This window comes from Grus americana, chromosome 1, assembly GCF_028858705.1.
Source record: "Grus americana isolate bGruAme1 chromosome 1, bGruAme1.mat, whole genome shotgun sequence".
NCBI classification, from domain to species: domain Eukaryota; kingdom Metazoa; phylum Chordata; class Aves; order Gruiformes; family Gruidae; genus Grus; species Grus americana.
This window is the reverse complement of record NC_072852.1, coordinates 57,857,228-57,873,311: the sequence shown is the minus strand read 5'-3', so window position 1 is coordinate 57,873,311 and position 16,084 is coordinate 57,857,228. Positions and strand designations below refer to the sequence as shown.

The window sequence follows — 16,084 nt, the reverse complement described above, 5'->3', positions numbered from 1 at the left end:
CAAGAGGTGAACTAGTCATTGTACAAACAAGGCAAGTGGCAGCTTTTCTAACTTGCATCTTTAGGAAAGTTGTTTTCTTCTCTCAGTGAGATCACATTCTGCCCTATGACACCCACACACAGACTCCACTCTTGTTAAGTCTCAGACCCATTTATGGATATCAGAAGACAGAAATGACTCCTAAATTCCCAGTCCTGCAATGCGATACATGCTGGCAGTCTCTGAGCACACCCAAAGCGTTGCTGATTTCAGTGACGCTTTGAGCAAGGACAGGGGCTGCCTGTGCTCATCAAGGTGCATGACTGCAACGTTGAATGTCATTAAATAAGCATAAGCTTCTGCTGCAATGCTGAAAAAGTGACATCGTGTTTTAGAGCTGATAAACTCGCCTGTTGCTTTTTAATGACACGGACAATGCTGTTCTACACAGATTTCTGCAGCACCAGGAATTCTTAATGCCGGTAAGAAAACAAATCTTTAATAGTACTAAATCTGTCCATCCTACTTTTGATTTTAGCGCAGACTCAAGATCCATTCCTATAATTACATGTACCTACTCACAGCTTTACCTACAGGAATACTCCAAATTACATTGGTGAGCTAAACATGTGGAAACTTGTTTGTAGGCTGAGGTTCTAAATGTAGCATTTTCTTCTATTTTTGGCCAGTATAACCTTTAAAAAAAGTAATTCTGTCTGTGTACCTAAGTTTGCTTGAATGGCTGAATATTTGTGAGCCTTGTGTGAAGGGGAAGGATCTGTAATCTCTGAATATTTGGAAGAAAGAGATGTAACAAAACAATAGACAAAGGATTTACAGGAAAAGGAGCTGGAATCCTCTGGCAGGATCCCCGGCAGCAAAACCCATCATTCCATAGAATGAGGTTAATTAACTGGCAATTATTTCTGAAGTGCATCGGAATCTAATATATTTGCCACAAAGATGTCATTAAAAGAGTATTAGCCACTGCTGGAAGTCAAAACTATTTAACACTCCCCCTCTCACCACAACTGCACAGCCACACATGACTGAAACTGCACGTCTCTCATGTTGGAGCCCCTTCAGCCTCGATTCACACAGGGAAACGTGCTCTTCCCCAAGCCCCCCACTGCCACAGCCTGTCTGCTGGCCGTCACTCACACACCTGGAGCGCTCTTCAGCTGACTTATAATGTAAGAAAGCAGCGGGAATGATTCTTGTGTCTTCCCTCCTGCTCCAGCTGAGCTGGTTCAGTGGAAACTGTCCCTCCTGAAACAGCCTACGTCAGCCTCAAAAGGTTCTGAAAGAGCAGTATCAGTTACCTCTGGTTTTGTTTGTATCATTCAGGCAGGCACACAAGCAATTTTACTGTTGTGCCTGACTCCAGATGACCACAGACTGCTCCAAACGGCGGTGGGTATTGAGAACCACCTGTCAGCTGTTCCAGTCACCTTCCCATCGCTGGCCTGAGGGCATGGTCCCACTACGTCCCTGTTATGGCCTGCAAAAGAGGGTGGGAAAGGGCTGTGGAGCACCTCAGTGGGAGATGAACTGCAAGCTGAGATAAACACAGGTCTCTCATGGTGTCTATGGTACAGCAGTGCAGCTGAGAGCTGGTATCTTGGGCTTTCCCAGGCTTGGCCTTCCCTAAAGAATCATAGACTCATAGAATGGTTTGAGTTGGAAGGGACCTCAAAGCCCCCCTAGTTCCAACCCCCCTGCCATGGGCAAGGACACCCTTCACTAGACCAGGTTGCCCAAGGCCCCATCCAACCTGGCCTTGAACACTTCCAGGGAGGGGGCCTCCACAACCTCTCTGGGCAACCTGCTCCAGTGCCTCACCACCCCCACAGTAAAGAATTTCTTCCTAATATCTAATCTAAATCTAGACTCCTTCAGCTTAAACCCATTACCCCTCGTCCTATCACTACATGCCCTAGTAAACAGTCCCTCCCCAGCTTTCCTGTAGGCCCCTTCAGGTACTGGAAGGCTGCCGTAAGGTCTCCTTGGAGCCTTCTCTTCTCCAGGCTGAGCAACCCCAACTCTCTCAGCCTGTCCTCATAGGAGAGGTGCTCCAGCCCTCTGGTCGTCTTCATGGCCCTTCGTAGAGGTTGCACAGTGGTGCTAAAAAAAATTTCAATGCCAGACTCCCTCAGGGCTCTCTGGCATCCAAGATAACCCCACTTCACAGGATCCTCACAACGCTGCCCCCCTTCACCTCCCCTCCACACACTTCCTGTGGTGGCCAGATGGTGCTGCTTTCTCTCACGACCGAAGGCCTCACAGTAAGAAACAGAGATGTCTCCATTCCCCCTAGACAAGAAGAAGGGATAACATGGAAATTTTAAACTATCTATTGCTTTGGTGGGGTTTCTCTCCTCATCGGGGTGAGCTGACCGCACTCTCTCCTCCAGCCATACAGCTGGGGCACCACCGTGGGCTCCCCTATACCATGGGGCCTGCAGAGGGGTTGTCCCTTTAAGTCGGCTTCGTTAGCCCAGTGTGCAATAAGCCAATCTTACGCACAGAGATGAGATATTTTTTATTCCATATTTGCGCAAAGACGGGTGCTAGGTAGTTTCCCACAAAGCTAGAACATTGGTTACAGTGCCATTGTATATTTATACAGTCCAAGGTGTTAGTTCTGCCTACTAATCACACCTTCTAAACTACAATTGGTTAAGTCTTTCCTCGCTTCGATTTAAAGACACAGTACCTTCTACAGTAACTACATGTATTCAGTGAGTAGGGGTCTTTATCTTTTTAGCACTGGAGGTGTGGTTTTCATATTATAACAAGACAGTTCACTCTAAGGACACCAATTAAAGGACTTTTGCTGACTTTTGGCTCTCAAGGATATACATCTCCTCATCTTTAACACGTGTTCCTCTGTTCAAGATTATTTTGCTACATCTTATCTAAGTATACCTCATTCTGATTAAATACATTTGACGGTTCCAAGGACGGTCCTCCTGTTCTCAAATCCCTAGTTATCTTATTCTCAAGCAATAAACAATAACGAACATGCAGCTCAGAATATACAGTCCAAATGTTAACTCCCTTGATATCTCAGACAACAGAGGGGTGCGCGCTTCTCCAGGGTATCATTTCGGGAGCCCCAGAGGGCTCCACAGCATCGCTCAGGTCACGTTTTCAAGTGCCTGAGCCGGCCGAGGCGCCATCGATACCCCAGGGCTGGAAACCCACGGTGCAGCAGCCGCGACAGCCTCAGCCCAGCCCGCACTAAACCGCCTCAGTGCGGGGGGCGGAGCCGGGGGGGGGGGGGGAGTGAGGTGCAGGCCCGCGCATGCGCCTGGACTCGAGCGCACCCCGCCGCTCTCGCCCATTGGGCGGGGAGAGTGAGGTGGGGGCGTGGCCATCTCGGGAGGTGGGCGGAGCCGGTTGCGGCCGGGAGGCGGGGGGAAGGGAAAAGGCGGGTTCCTGGGGAGTGGCCGCTCTATCCGTCCCACTCGGCTGCTCTGGAGGAGAAGGGCGGGGGGGCGGGGATAGGAGGTCGCTCCTGCTCCAAGATGGCGGCGCAGAGGAGGAGTCTGCTGCAGAGTGTGAGTGGCACCTTCCCCCCCTCCATGCACACGCACCCCCCAGGTGGGTGCGAGGGGGGAACCGGGCCTCCTCCTCGTCCGCCCTTCGCAGTGCCGTGTGGGAAGGGGGAGGCCCGGGGAGGGCGGGGAGCGTCCCCCTTCAGTGGGGAGGTGGGTTGCTGCCCCCCATCCCCTGTGCCGCCTGAGGGCAGGGGGTCCCAGCTTGGCGGGGGGAGCCCTGCGTGGTCATCGATCATACCCTGGGCTGGCCTGCCGCTCTGCAGCGCTGTGGGACTGGGGGAGGGGGCGGCAGGTGGCTGGGGGGACCGTGCCTGTGCTGCGGGCTTCGGGGTGCTCCGCTGTGTGAGGGGGCGGCCGGCGTTGGCGGGCGGTGTGTGTGTACAGGGAGATGGCCGCCCCAGGGATGCCTTTCTCATTGCTGGCAGCAACACGGCCCCAGCCCCCTTGTCCTGGGTCAGTGTACTCCAGCAGGGAACCAGAGCCTGCCCTGTACTCACTCCTATGCCACGGGTGTGTGAGGGTTTGATTCACCAAATTAATAGATAGTGCTGTGCTGTATCGAGTGTAAAACTCGGGTGCAAACTTCACTTCTGGTTTCTTGTTAGCGACAGCTAGAGGTGCAGCCAGAACTCAGCTTTAGAGGGAAAGGAAGTAAGTGATGCAGTTCTGCAGCAGGGAACATGAAGCTATTGGCTGGGGTGGTGTGCTACCCTGTTAGCAAAGGGGGAAGGGTTGAGAAGAGGGTGGAGATGGACTTGTAACCCATACTGGACAAGGATCCTCACTTCAGGCTGCTTGGGGTTTACATAATCTCTTTCCCCTTTCTGTCTCCCAGGAACAGCAGCCTAGTTGGACAGATGACTTGCCATCCTGCCATCTCTCTGGGGTGGGCTCAGCTCCAAACCGTTCCTACAGTGCAGATGGCAAAGGGACAGAGTGTCACCCCTTGGAGGATAACTGGTTAAAATTCAGGTAAGTGGGTTGCACCTGGGACACAAATGCCTGCAGATGCAAGGGCAGGTAAAAGTGGTATTTAGTTTGTCACACAGGACTCAGAAGAAGAGGGTGAGGCATCAGCATGCAGGAGGTGTCTGGAGGAACTTGTTACATATGTCTGTGTCTCACAGACATCTGTGACCTCTTTGCTTCTGCCCTCTTTGACAGGAGTGAGAACAACTGCTACCTCTATGGCGTCTTCAATGGTTATGATGGCAACCGAGTCACCAACTTCGTGGGTCAGAGGCTCTCTGCAGAATTGCTGCTGGGCCAGCTACACGTAGATCACAGCGATGCTGATGTGCGTCGAGTTCTGCTGCAGGTAAAGAAGCTTTGGCTGGGAATTGCTCCTGCTTCTCACACTACCCACCTCCTCTTTTTGCCACCAGGGGAAGCAGCAGCTGGTTTCTGTGGGGGTTGGAAACATCTGCCATGGTTGCAATTGCTCATCCTGAGCAGCTGTAGTGCTTTGTTTCACTCCCACCTCATACCCATCTGTCCCCCTGGCTGTCAGCACCGTGCTGAGAGCTCTCCAGGAAGCTGCAGCTGGTCTTCACTGGACATGTAGGAACAAGTCAGCCTGTAAGGCAGATGACAATGAGTTAAAGGGGGGAAGTTAATGTGTGGGGAGATGGATTTGTGAATGTGCTTCCTTGAGTGATAGGCAAGTTCTTACAATCAACACACAAAATCAGATAGGTCTCTGACCTTGCTGTGAATGTAATTTTTGTGGTTTTGTCTCCTGTTTTGAATTGTTGCAGGTTGTTTTTACAAGCTATTAAACGGTTACGCTGAAATAATTGTGTTTCGATGTGATGTAGTGATCCTTGAATGTCTGTATGTACAGTGATCATCCACTCTTATGAGCCAGTCTTAGGGAGGTGCGGATGCGTAGACTGTAGGCATTGAAGAAGAGCTTAGTTTCTCTTTATGGTCTTTTTTAGGCTTTCGATGTGGTAGAAAGAAGTTTTCTGGAGTCCATTGATGATGCCTTGGCAGAGAAGGCCAGCCTGCAGTCCCAGTTACCAGAGGTAATGTAGCCTTAAGAACAGAGATTGCTGGAGGTCCCACCTTCCAGACTGCTGGATGAGGCTCAGGCATATTAGTCAGTCTGGTCCACAGGAGGCTGTAATTGAAAGTAATTTCTCTGTAGTTCTCTTCTGGGAGCTTGCGTGAAGTGAAGCAAGCATCTCAGTCCATTTCCCAGAGTTCCCACTGTTCATACTGGCACTAGTTAGACCCATCAATGGTTATCTTAGTAAGGAACTCAACATATATCGTGGAGAGGAGTTCAACCTGTACGTGTGGCTCTCCCAGGACAAAGCCATATGATGCAGATGAGAGGCAAGGCCTCAAATTTGCATGGCTTCTGGGCAGATGTGGATTCTGTTCTTCAGGTGAACTGGGCTGTCATCTCCAGAACTTTATTGGAGCTGTATTATTTGTTAGAATTGAACAAATATATCATATTGTATTGAACAAATAATCGTATGCCTTGCACAGTCTTGGCATGAGGCTAAGACATGCCAAGACGAGTCCCTTCCCTACAGAATTTTGATTCCAGCTGTGGTTTTTGTGTTGTGGGGCTGTGTGTTTAAGCTTCCCTCTCATTTTGGGTTCCAGGGTGTCCCTCAGCACCAGCTGCCGCCTCAGTACCAGAAGATTGTGGAGAGACTGAAGGCTGTAGAGCAGGAGATCTCTGGAGGAGCCATGGCTATTGTGGCTGTTGTTCTCAACAACAAGCTCTATATCGCCAATGTGGGTGAGTTGGTTTTTGTCAGTACCGTAGTCTAGGCAGTTCTGAGGAAGGCTGCGGTTCTAGAAGTGGAAGAAATTTGAATGTGGGGGACAGTTTCTTTGGTCTGTGGCCAAGGAGTGATATGCTTGTTACTTATAGGAGCACTTGAAATCAGCCTGGCTCTTTATCTCTGCAGATGTTGGCTGATGCAATGTGTATGACCAAAGAACAGAGAAAAACAGGTTGAGAGGCAGTAGTGCAGGTTCACTGAGAAGTGGAGGGCTCATGAGGTACTGGCTCAGGCCTGGATGAAGAGCTGCCTAGCAGGCCTACTATGCTGCTAGCAAGGCTACTTTTTGGAGATCGTGATGAGACAGTACATGAGCCTTTCTCTTCTTTTCTGTCTTTTATTTCCCCTCTCCTGCTCCTTTTTCGTTTCACTATGTTCTCCCTCTTAACGGCAGAGCTATCTGGTGCCTCATCTCGCTGCTCCCACTGCAGGTACCAATCGGGCACTGTTATGCAAGTCCACGGTGGATGGGCTGCAGGTGACTCAACTCAACGTGGACCATACGACAGAGAATGAGGATGAACTTTTTCGCTTCTCTCAGCTGGGTGAGTGTTGGGTTTCACGTTCTTATCTGAGAACATTGTATGCCTTTATCTGGGGCACCAGAAAGGACTCGAGCCACTGGAAATGATAAATGACCACAAAAAGAAGCTTACTGTGGTTTCAAATGACAAGTTTAGTGCCTTCTTTTTTTCTGCAGATGTAGCCATTGTGAGGCTACAGAGTGAGTAAGCTCAGCTCACTGAACCAGCAGAAAACTCTATTTTTTTTCAAGTTTTAAGAGTTAGTTTCATGTCTGACTGCCAAACTGATATTGATTTGCCCTCTAGCTGTGTGATTGCTGGAGTCGATAGGAAGGCAGGAGTGGAAGCATGCAACCAGAGGGTAAAAGCAGGATGGACAGTATATGACTACTCCTTTGGAGGCAAACCACAGTTATGCTGGGTTAAGTTCTGTGTGATGCCGCACCCTCGGGATGGTGCGTTTCAATGTGCCTTTGTACAAGCTGCTGCAAAAAAAAAAGCAGCTGCGCTTCAGACAGAGCCAGGCCAAGCACTGGCATTTACTGCTCTCACATCAGTAACTATTAAACTCTTAATGCTGACATTTTGCTCTAGGCAATTTCCCTTTTCCTTTACAGTGTTTGACATGTTTACTTTCTTTGTCTAGAACTAGCCCAGACCGCTTGCGTGATTGCTAGTACTGAATTCTTCTTATTGAGATACCTGTGTTCTGTACCTTTGTTTAGGTCGATCTAACTCGGCATTCTTCATTAGGTTCACCTGGTAGATATATTCTTACCTGGTGAGGCTGTTGATGTGGTAATTTTCTGCTGCTGGGTCTTGTTTCATTCCATTTCTCTTCCATTTCCTCTTTTGTTTGTACTCCTGCAGTAGTAGTATGTGCTGTGAAACAGAAGACTGAATACAAGAATCCAGGGAAAGAGACCCTTTGACTGCCTTTCTCATGCTGAAAATGCAGAATTTAGCTGCAGTCCGTAGCAAAACAGGGATCTGCTGGATATACTGACCTTAACTTGGCACAGCAGTGGCTATCCTGCTAGCAGTCCCAGCAGAAGAGAGACCTTGCAGAACAAGCCAGTGTGCACAGGCAGTTTTGGGGGCCCAGAGGAGGTTGTTGTAGGGCTAGGTTGAAGCATAGTGGGGCTAGTGTTTGTCGTGATGGTGCCTGTGTCACACCTCTCCTGGGGGAAGGGAGGGAGAGGTCTTATGCCTTTGTGGCTCTTTACCCAGCATGTTGCAGCTTGTTCAGTGTTCCAGGAGAGTTGCTGTGATTTAGACACAACCTCTCTGGCGTGCTGTGAGCCTCCCTGTGTTTGTGTCTGTCGACAGCGTGTATCCCCCTGCCAGGAGCTGGCAAATAAGCTGGGCCATGTTGATGAGTCAGCTTTGGTCCGCAGCAGATGGCAGAGTTGTGTCTTACTGCTGGGGTAGGTGTAGAGCCATCTGTGCAGTGAGGCTGGGTTTGACTCAGAGGGAGAGTTTCAGTTGGACCCCTGCCTTCACCTTGTGCTGAGGACAGTCATCCCTAGATAAAAATCTCAAAATAATATTTTCTGCCTGCTAGCTCTAGGTATTACCAGGAAAGGGGAATTGCCAGAACAGACCAGGTAAGTGGCTCATCTGCTCTGAGTCCTGCCTCAAATAGTAGCCGCACCCAGACGTTCCCTGTTAGAACCTTCTTCAAGATGGGGTTCCTTCCTAGCCCCTGCCAGGTTTGAGTTGTACACTGAAGCAGAGGTATATACTCTTAAATTTATTTAAATAAATACTAGTTTGATCATTATCCTTATTTTAGGAGTAGTCAACACCGATTTGAGTACTCGAGCAAATTCAGTACCTCTCGTAGGTCTCCTTTTGTCCCTCTGCAAATAAGCATCTTAGTGAAACCATCACGTGAGGTTCAGGAGCGGGGATCAGTAATAGGTGGGAGAAAAAGCAGAATCCTTCACATGTGTTTCCCCCTTCCTGCCTTCCTCCTCCTGTCGCATGATCCAGAGCTGACAGGCACAGATGTTCCCCTGCCTTTCAGCGAATGCCTGTGCGCCCAGGCCAGCTGCCGCTGGTGGCTTTGGACCAGAATGTGGGCTTTGTCTCAGGGCCAACCGTTGCATTCAGAGTGCGAATGTTGGGCTGCGTGCATTTCTCTCCTTCCCAGATTACAACTAGTGAGAAGGTGTCCCTTGGAACAGAGCAAATTGTTCTTCCTTTCCTTCCTGTCGGGCTCCTGATGATTCTTTGGCATCTTGTTTTGTCTTACAATTCTCTCTTAGCTGTGGATATTTCTTTTCTCATTCCTGACAGTGTAACCAGAGGAAGTCCTGCAAGTTTCCCAAAGTCAATTAAACTTTTTTTGTTTTTCAATCTGGCAGGCTTGGATGCAGGGAAAATAAAACAAGTGGGAACTATTCGTGGGCAGGAAAGCACTCGGCGCATTGGAGATTACAAAGTCAAATACGGCTATACTGATATTGAATTGCTCAGGTCAGAAACACTCAGCTTTGTGGTTTCACGCCCTCCTTTTCTTCATGACCCCTCCATTCTCACCTCCTGCCTCACCATGAAATACTAAATAACACCGTCTCTTTCCAGTGCTGCTAAATCTAAGCCCATTATAGCAGAGCCTGAAATCCACGGAGGGCACTCACTGGATGGGGTGACCGGCTTCTTGGTGCTCATGTCTGAAGGGCTTTACAAAGCGCTGGAGGCAGCTCATGGGCCTGGGCAGGCCAACCAGGTGAGCCCGCTCAGAGGGGAAACGTTCCCTTGGCTACTGACTGACTCCAGCAGTGTCAGCTGCTTTCATACAGACTTTCCTCCTCATCTTTCCCATGAGTGTTGGCCAAGTTGAATGCCTGTGCCACCCCATTCCAGTCTGTAATAATATGGGACCTGCTTTGCCAAGCCAGTTCTTCTAGGCAGCTGCCCGTCCCTCAGGAGTAGCCCATTAAAGGGAATAGGATGATTCAAGGCACTGGGACTGGCAAGCACTGCAGTTGGATGAGTTGCCATAAAAACTCTGAGGTCGGATGGCTGGAAAAGGTTTCCTCCATAATCTCCTAAACATCCTTCCTTTTTTTCCTCTCTTTTTTTTTTTTTCTTTCTCCTCTGCTCAGGAAATTGCAGCCATGATAGCCACAGAGTTTGCCAAGCAGACATCACTGGATGCTGTGGCACAAGCAGTAGTGGACCGGGTTAAGCGGATCCACTGTGACACTTTTGCCAGTGGTGGGGAACGGTCCAAATTCTGTCCACGGCATGAAGACATGACGCTGCTTGTGAGGAATTTTGGGTACCCACTGGGTGAGATGAGCCAGCCCACACTGACACCAACGCAAGGTATGTTGGGGAGAGAATGAAACAAAATGGAGGATGGAAGATAAAATCTCTTGATCAATCTAGTGCTGACCTAACATTGGGAGAGGAGATACTCGGTGTAGAAGGAATTTTCTTATTAAAGGGATTATTGGTTTCTGAGACATAGAGTCTGTGTCAATTTGACAGAACACAGTGCAGCATCTAAGGCAGTTTAATATAAATCCTTGGGTTCTTTGCCCTTTCTTTGCTGCTGTGCATCCCCAGTCACTCATGTCACAGCTGCATTTTATAACTTCTGTTTTCTCCCTTCTCAGGAGGCCGTGTCTACCCAGTCTCTGTGCCGTATTCCAGCTCCCAAAGCACGAGCAAGACGAGCGTCACGCTGTCTCTTGTCATGCCTTCCCAAGGCCAGATGGTCAATGGTGCCCACAGCAGCTCAACTCTGGATGAAGCCACCCCCACCCTCACTAAGTAAAAGTCCTACTCTGTCACTACCTGCAGTTTTTTTCCCTGCACCTCACACTGTGTGAAGTGGTTGAAAAGCAGAGAGACACCTGTCAGTTTCCTGTCAATCATTCCCTTATCTGGAGCCTGGCCCTCCTGACTGCAGTATTGACAGCCAGCATAACATGTTAGCTGGAAAGTGATTGTGTGAGGAGTGGGAATGAGTAAAGCGAGCAGCTCTGAAGCCAGCTCTGGGAATGTGCCTTAGGAGCAGCATCTGCTCTGGCAGCCAGCAGCCCTTCTCTTTGGATCTTGGGTGCCAAGTGTGTTGGGTGCTGTGCTTGGAGGGAGTGTGGGTGCCCTTCATTTTAATAAGGACGAGGGGCTACGCAGGTCCACTGTGAGGCTGCTGGAGAGGCTGTGCTGCGCAAGTTAGCTTGCTCAGGGGCAAAGGCCAGGGTAGAAAAAAGGATAAAGGTTAGAACTGGATCCTATGGATCTGTTTTGCAGGATCATACTAGTTAGTGGCTCTGGTTTAGGTTCAGCCTTTGGCACAGGGTGGTTTGTGTATGCACTGCAAAGTGAAGAAGCTCTCTGGTTATTGTGGTCTGGTGGGTCCAGAAACAATGAGGCTGACGCACTAGAGCTGCTTTGGCTGCAATGCAGGTCACGCAAGAATAGCTTTCCTTGCTGCCAGACTCTTCCCGTAAAGCTCATGCTGTATGGGTATGACGAGGCCAGCAGAGTGCATGCCTTTTTTTTTTTTTTTTTTTTTAACTTTTTCCATTTTTTCTTGCTTCCTCTATTTCTCAGATGCCTGGTTGTATTTAAGGCCTTCCAGTTAAAGGTGCATCAGATAGCTTTGGCGTTCACCAATTCCAAGCAGTTCTCAACACTTCTGGTGCTCTGATAGAGCAAGAGACTGCAACTTCCTCTACCTGTTTGCTACAGATAGCTTGATCAGTGTAGAAGCCAGCACTTGTTCTGGTGCTTTTCTTGTCCAAAGCATCAGATGGGGAACAATAAAGATGCTTATGTTCTCTCTCTCTTTTTCTCTCTGTAGCCAAAGCCCAACTGTGACGCTCCAGTCCACTAATACTCACACGCAGAGTAGCAGCTCAAGTTCAGACGGGGGTCTCTTCCGCTCCCGACCCACCCACTCGCTCCAGCCAGATGAAGATGGGCGCGTGGAGCCCTACGTGGATTTTGCAGAGTTTTACCGGCTTTGGAACATGGACCATGGCGAGCAGGGAGCACTGACTGTGTCCTAACATGGAAGTGTGCCTCCTCGAGACACCCTGCGCTCAGCTGCATGAGCAAAGACTGAGGCAAGAATGAGCGCGCTCCACCGAGGGCTGTGTTCTGCCACAAGTTAACTCCTGTACAGGATGTGCTGAACACTGGGCTGGGGAGTGTGTACAGTGCGCTCTACACACGCATTGCCTGTGCCAGCACCCAATCCTGACCGACCTCCTTCTCTCAGAAGCCCTGTGAATAGGGGAAGGGGTCTTGAATGCAACCCTCACTGCAGGTTTTTGCAAATAAAAGTTGCAGAGAGGGCTCCCTCTGGATAATGCAAGAGTAGGGGCCTGTATAAAGGCTGTGTGTGCGCGTGTGTAGGTGTACGCGTGTGTGCCTGCGTGTATGTGCGTGCTGTCATAATGTTTCCACAACTCGATTCATAATGCTGTGATTCCAGTGTTCAACTCCATAGAAGATACCTCTATTTTGCAGAATAAATAACTTATAGCTACGCTCATTGGCACCTGTGTGGCTTGCTCTCTCCTTACAATGTCGTGTGTGGGTGTGACAGCTCTTCCTGGTGAAACCCTCTATTCCACCAGACTAGGGGGTTGCACCTCGCAGCAGGCAAGCTGCTGTTGTAAAAGTGGCCTGAGCCCTTGCAGGTGACTTAAAAGAGTAAGGTCTTTGTCCTGTGCTTACTTGTTTGCTGAGCTTTGGCACTGGATTATGGCTTGGAGTTAAGCCATAAATTCAAGTTGTTGGTTTTTGTATGCAAAATGCGTGCCGTTTCCCTTAGCGCAGGCTATCTGCAGGGTTTAGAGGGCAGGTGGAGTTTGTAATGCAGTTTTCCTGTACAGGCTCCTGTAGTGCACAGCAGGAAGTTCTATGTGGATAGAACCACAACTTACATCGTGATGCGGCTGCCTTGAAGATGCAGATATGCACCCTCGTGTCAGAGCGGGGGGGGGGGGGGGGGGGGCAGTGAGGAGGGGGTCAGCCAAGGCCTGGACTAGCTGGCAGAGGCATTGGGATTGTGGTGATCCTCTTCAGTTCAGGCTTCTGACGGCAGGCGGCAAGCGAGCCTCTTCCTTCCCTGCTCCATCCTCCCCTGCAGCCTGGCTCCCTGGGGAAGGAGCCTTTCCACAGTAAACACGGGGAGGCCTCGGGGGTGACCGCTGTGCCGCAGCGCCTGGTGCCTCCGTGAGGAGATGGGATAAGGCGCTGGGCAAAGCCAGGAGAGAGTTAGAGGAGATGACGGGGGAAAGGGTAAGTGAGGGAACCGGCCTGGGATCCTTCACAGATTTATTTTTGCTTCCAGGCTGGTCACCTTAGGAAGGAGAAGGGGAACGGGAAGGAATCAGGGTGAAAGTAGCAGAGGATGCTGCAGTCAAGGCCAGTGTGTAGCCAAGCCCTGGTGTGTGCAGGTTCAAGGCACTTGTGCATACCAGCTTAGGAGCGGAGGGGGATTTATCCCTTTGGATAAATCAAATAGCACCGAGTGCCCCGAGGCAAGATCCGAGTTCACTGAGAAATACGTGGGCAGTATCGGAGCGGTGAGAAACACCTGTTTGCTCGGAAGGAACAACAGGCATCCCTTGCGTGTAGGTGGGCGGCTCTCCACCGCTGCCCCTTCCAGGTCCCGCTGGCACGGCTGCGCCCTGCGGGGTTTCGTGTGAATTGTGTGGGGATCTGGGCTGCTGGGCTGCTTGCAGAAGCTCCTGTTCCCTGCCCTCCTGTAGTTCCCAGGAAGGCTGGGTGTGCTGAACGTGCCAGCACAGGCACCTACTGTTGAGACCCTTTCAACCCTGCCAGGGAAGTTGCGTTCAGAGACGGGGAGGGAAAATCAGTGGAGTTGTGTGAGGTTTGGTGCCTTGTCCCCCACACTGACCAAGGCAGGGGGTGGCAGTCCCTCACCCCTGTCCTCCATGCTTGCCTCTGCCCTGCGAGGAGCAGGGAATTCCGGTGTCTGAGCCCAGCCTGGCCTTGTTGTCCAGGACTGCTCCGAAATGTCGTTTGACCTGGGGATCGTATCCTTTCCTCCAGGTTGTTCTGTGGCTATTTAATAGGATGGTGTGACCCTGGTATGGACTAAAATGGAGTTGAAGAGGTTTTATCCTATTCTGCGTTCCTTAACCTGGCATGGATTTCCATAGCTGTATAAACAAGTCTTTCTTGCTTATTCCCCCATCCCATCTATCTATGGTATTTGCTAACTTATACCGAGAACAGTTCCAGTGGGAAATATTCCAGCATGTGGTTGCTCCAGATAAAAGTTCAAGAATTGCCAAACACACTTATATAAAGCAGATCACACGAAACACACATCCTTTGGCGTAATTACCAGTTTACAAAGTACAAAAAAATAAAGTGGGTAGGAGCGGGTGGATCACACTAAGCTGTGTCTGTACAGCCACTGGAAAAAAGATGAGGAAAATAGGTTTTCTGTACGTGCTATGTAAGCCATGGCTTAGGAGCCCAGGTCAAAGAAGCAGACAATGTTGTGTACGGGGAAAGGAGGCTCGTGGGTGAACGTTGGTGTTAATATTGTCCTTAGGGAGCGATGGGAAGATGCAGGCTGTAACAACAGTGGAAAAACCTCCTCTCCCCTGCCCCTTTAAAATGAAGGAGTGGATGGAAGAGGACAGAACCAGAGATCTGGAGAAACAAGAGCAGGGGCCTTTTTGCAGTGTAGTGAAATTCAAAACCACTAGAAACGTGAAGTCCTAGGCAGAAAGAGAGAAAAACAGCGTGGCTATGCACCACAAAACTGCTGGAGAGGAGCTGGCAAATTAAGATCTGAATATGCAGAATAAGTCTGCCGTAAAGGCAGCTTATCTTATTTTTCAAGAACTATCCCCCTGCGAGACAAGGGTAGAAATGAGAAGCCCTGTCCCTGGAATGGGAGCAGCAGGAATGCTCCTCCGCATGTCCTCGAGCCACGGGAGCTGGCTGAGGGTTGTTAGCTTGCGTTGCTCTGGAGTCGAAGCAGTGCCTCCATCCCAAGCCGTCTCCAAAAGCCTTCTCCTGGCTTGCACACTTGCTCCTCCCCAATCCACCTCACCAGGTGGATGTGCCTGGGTGGGAGAGAGGTGCCACATTGTCCCTCCCATCCCTAATTTTCTGTCCCTCCTTGCTTCTCCTCCCCTGAGAAACCTTTTTGGCAGCCCAGTGGGCAGCACCCAGCGCTGGTGGAGGGGGCTCGGTGTGTGTTGGTGAGATGCCCTTGCTCACAGCTGTCTGCACCTTCTGCCTCTGCCCCGCTACATCTCGCGGTCCCAGGACAAGCAGAGGGGCCTCTCCAGCACTGGGAAAGGGGGGCTTCACAAAAAAGCTTGGCAGGGTCATGTCCACCCCAGCCTGGGGTGGAAATAAGCCATCAGAGGGAGACCTGGAAACCACCTTGGGGTATGGGGGTCAGCAGCCACGGGGGACCCTTCGGTGCCACTGAGGTCCTCACCATCTCTGCTGTGTCACCGCTGAAAAAAAATGCAGCAACTGGCCTGCTGTCCTCATGGGGCGGAGACAGCTATAGCTGAAGGGTGAAAGTGCCTAAAATATATAAATATTTTTAATTTGATAGCTAATAGATAGTTGCATATATATAATAGTCTGATTTTTCCTTCCCTAGAAATTCTGAGGAAGGGCTTTAGAGTAATCCTGTATAGTTCATTACTCAAGCGACTCCCCTCCGGTTAAGAGCGTCGCTGGCATCCTAAAACATCAGTGCTGTTAACGTGAGTTGTAACTAAACCCCCAGGGATGGGTTAGGTATTTTAAATCCTATAGCTCTTTCCGTAAGCATAGGAATGCTATTCAGAGTATTCTGGCTAAAATTCAGCATGAGTACTTATATTCTGCCAACTCCAAACCCCTCCTGGAGTTTCAAATGGATACGATATTTATTTTCACTTCCCATCTTAACTATTGTGTGTTGTCGCTGTAGGTTGCTAAACAACTGCTGTCTCATCGGTGGCTGTATTTTGCTGGCGAATAAAGTGAGCCCCGTGTGCATATGAACCATAAAGCTATTTGGAGTCCTTGCATAAGAACCCCAAGATACATGTAAGCTGTTAATATTTATTATGTGGAGCTGAGAACATCACTGAAGATGGAGGGATTAGAGTAACTGAGTTCAGGCTGTTGAACAGCCAGACAGAATGGAAGAGAAAACAGATGCCCTGGAGGAATAAGAGCAAAAAGCATGAGGAAT

At 49.9% G+C, this 16,084-nt stretch overlaps 1 protein-coding gene across 2 annotated transcripts; it reads left to right on the top strand.

Annotated features, from left to right (window-relative positions):
• The first annotated feature begins 440 nt into the window (after nucleotides 1-440).
• Nucleotides 441-12,388, top strand: TAB1 (TGF-beta activated kinase 1 (MAP3K7) binding protein 1). Of its 2 annotated transcripts, none has more exons than XM_054843688.1 (11): nucleotides 441-461; nucleotides 4,378-4,514; nucleotides 4,707-4,860; nucleotides 5,483-5,569; nucleotides 6,162-6,300; nucleotides 6,778-6,891; nucleotides 9,240-9,351; nucleotides 9,460-9,604; nucleotides 9,984-10,206; nucleotides 10,500-10,656; nucleotides 11,693-12,388. In XM_054843688.1, the coding sequence occupies exons 1-11, from the start codon at nucleotides 456-458 to the stop codon at nucleotides 11,898-11,900; spliced, it is 1,482 nt and encodes a 493-aa protein (XP_054699663.1). In that variant the 5' UTR covers nucleotides 441-455; the 3' UTR covers nucleotides 11,901-12,388. The 2 variants fall into 2 exon arrangements, with proteins under 2 accessions (XP_054699663.1, XP_054699653.1); XM_054843678.1 differs by lacking the exon at nucleotides 441-461 and adding an exon at nucleotides 3,492-3,542.
• Nucleotides 12,389-16,084: the final 3,696 nt, after the last annotated feature.

Bases quoted from the DNA above. Each gene is read 5' to 3' on its own strand.
- TAB1 (XM_054843678.1), top strand. From the start codon at position 3,510: ATGGCGGCGCAGAGGAGGAGTCTGCTGCAGAGT. The intron at 4,515-4,706 runs GTAAGTGGGTTG...CCTCTTTGACAG, and splicing joins GATAACTGGTTAAAATTCAG to GAGTGAGAACAACTGCTACC. The intron at 6,892-9,239 runs GTGAGTGTTGGG...TCAATCTGGCAG, and splicing joins TTTTCGCTTCTCTCAGCTGG to GCTTGGATGCAGGGAAAATA.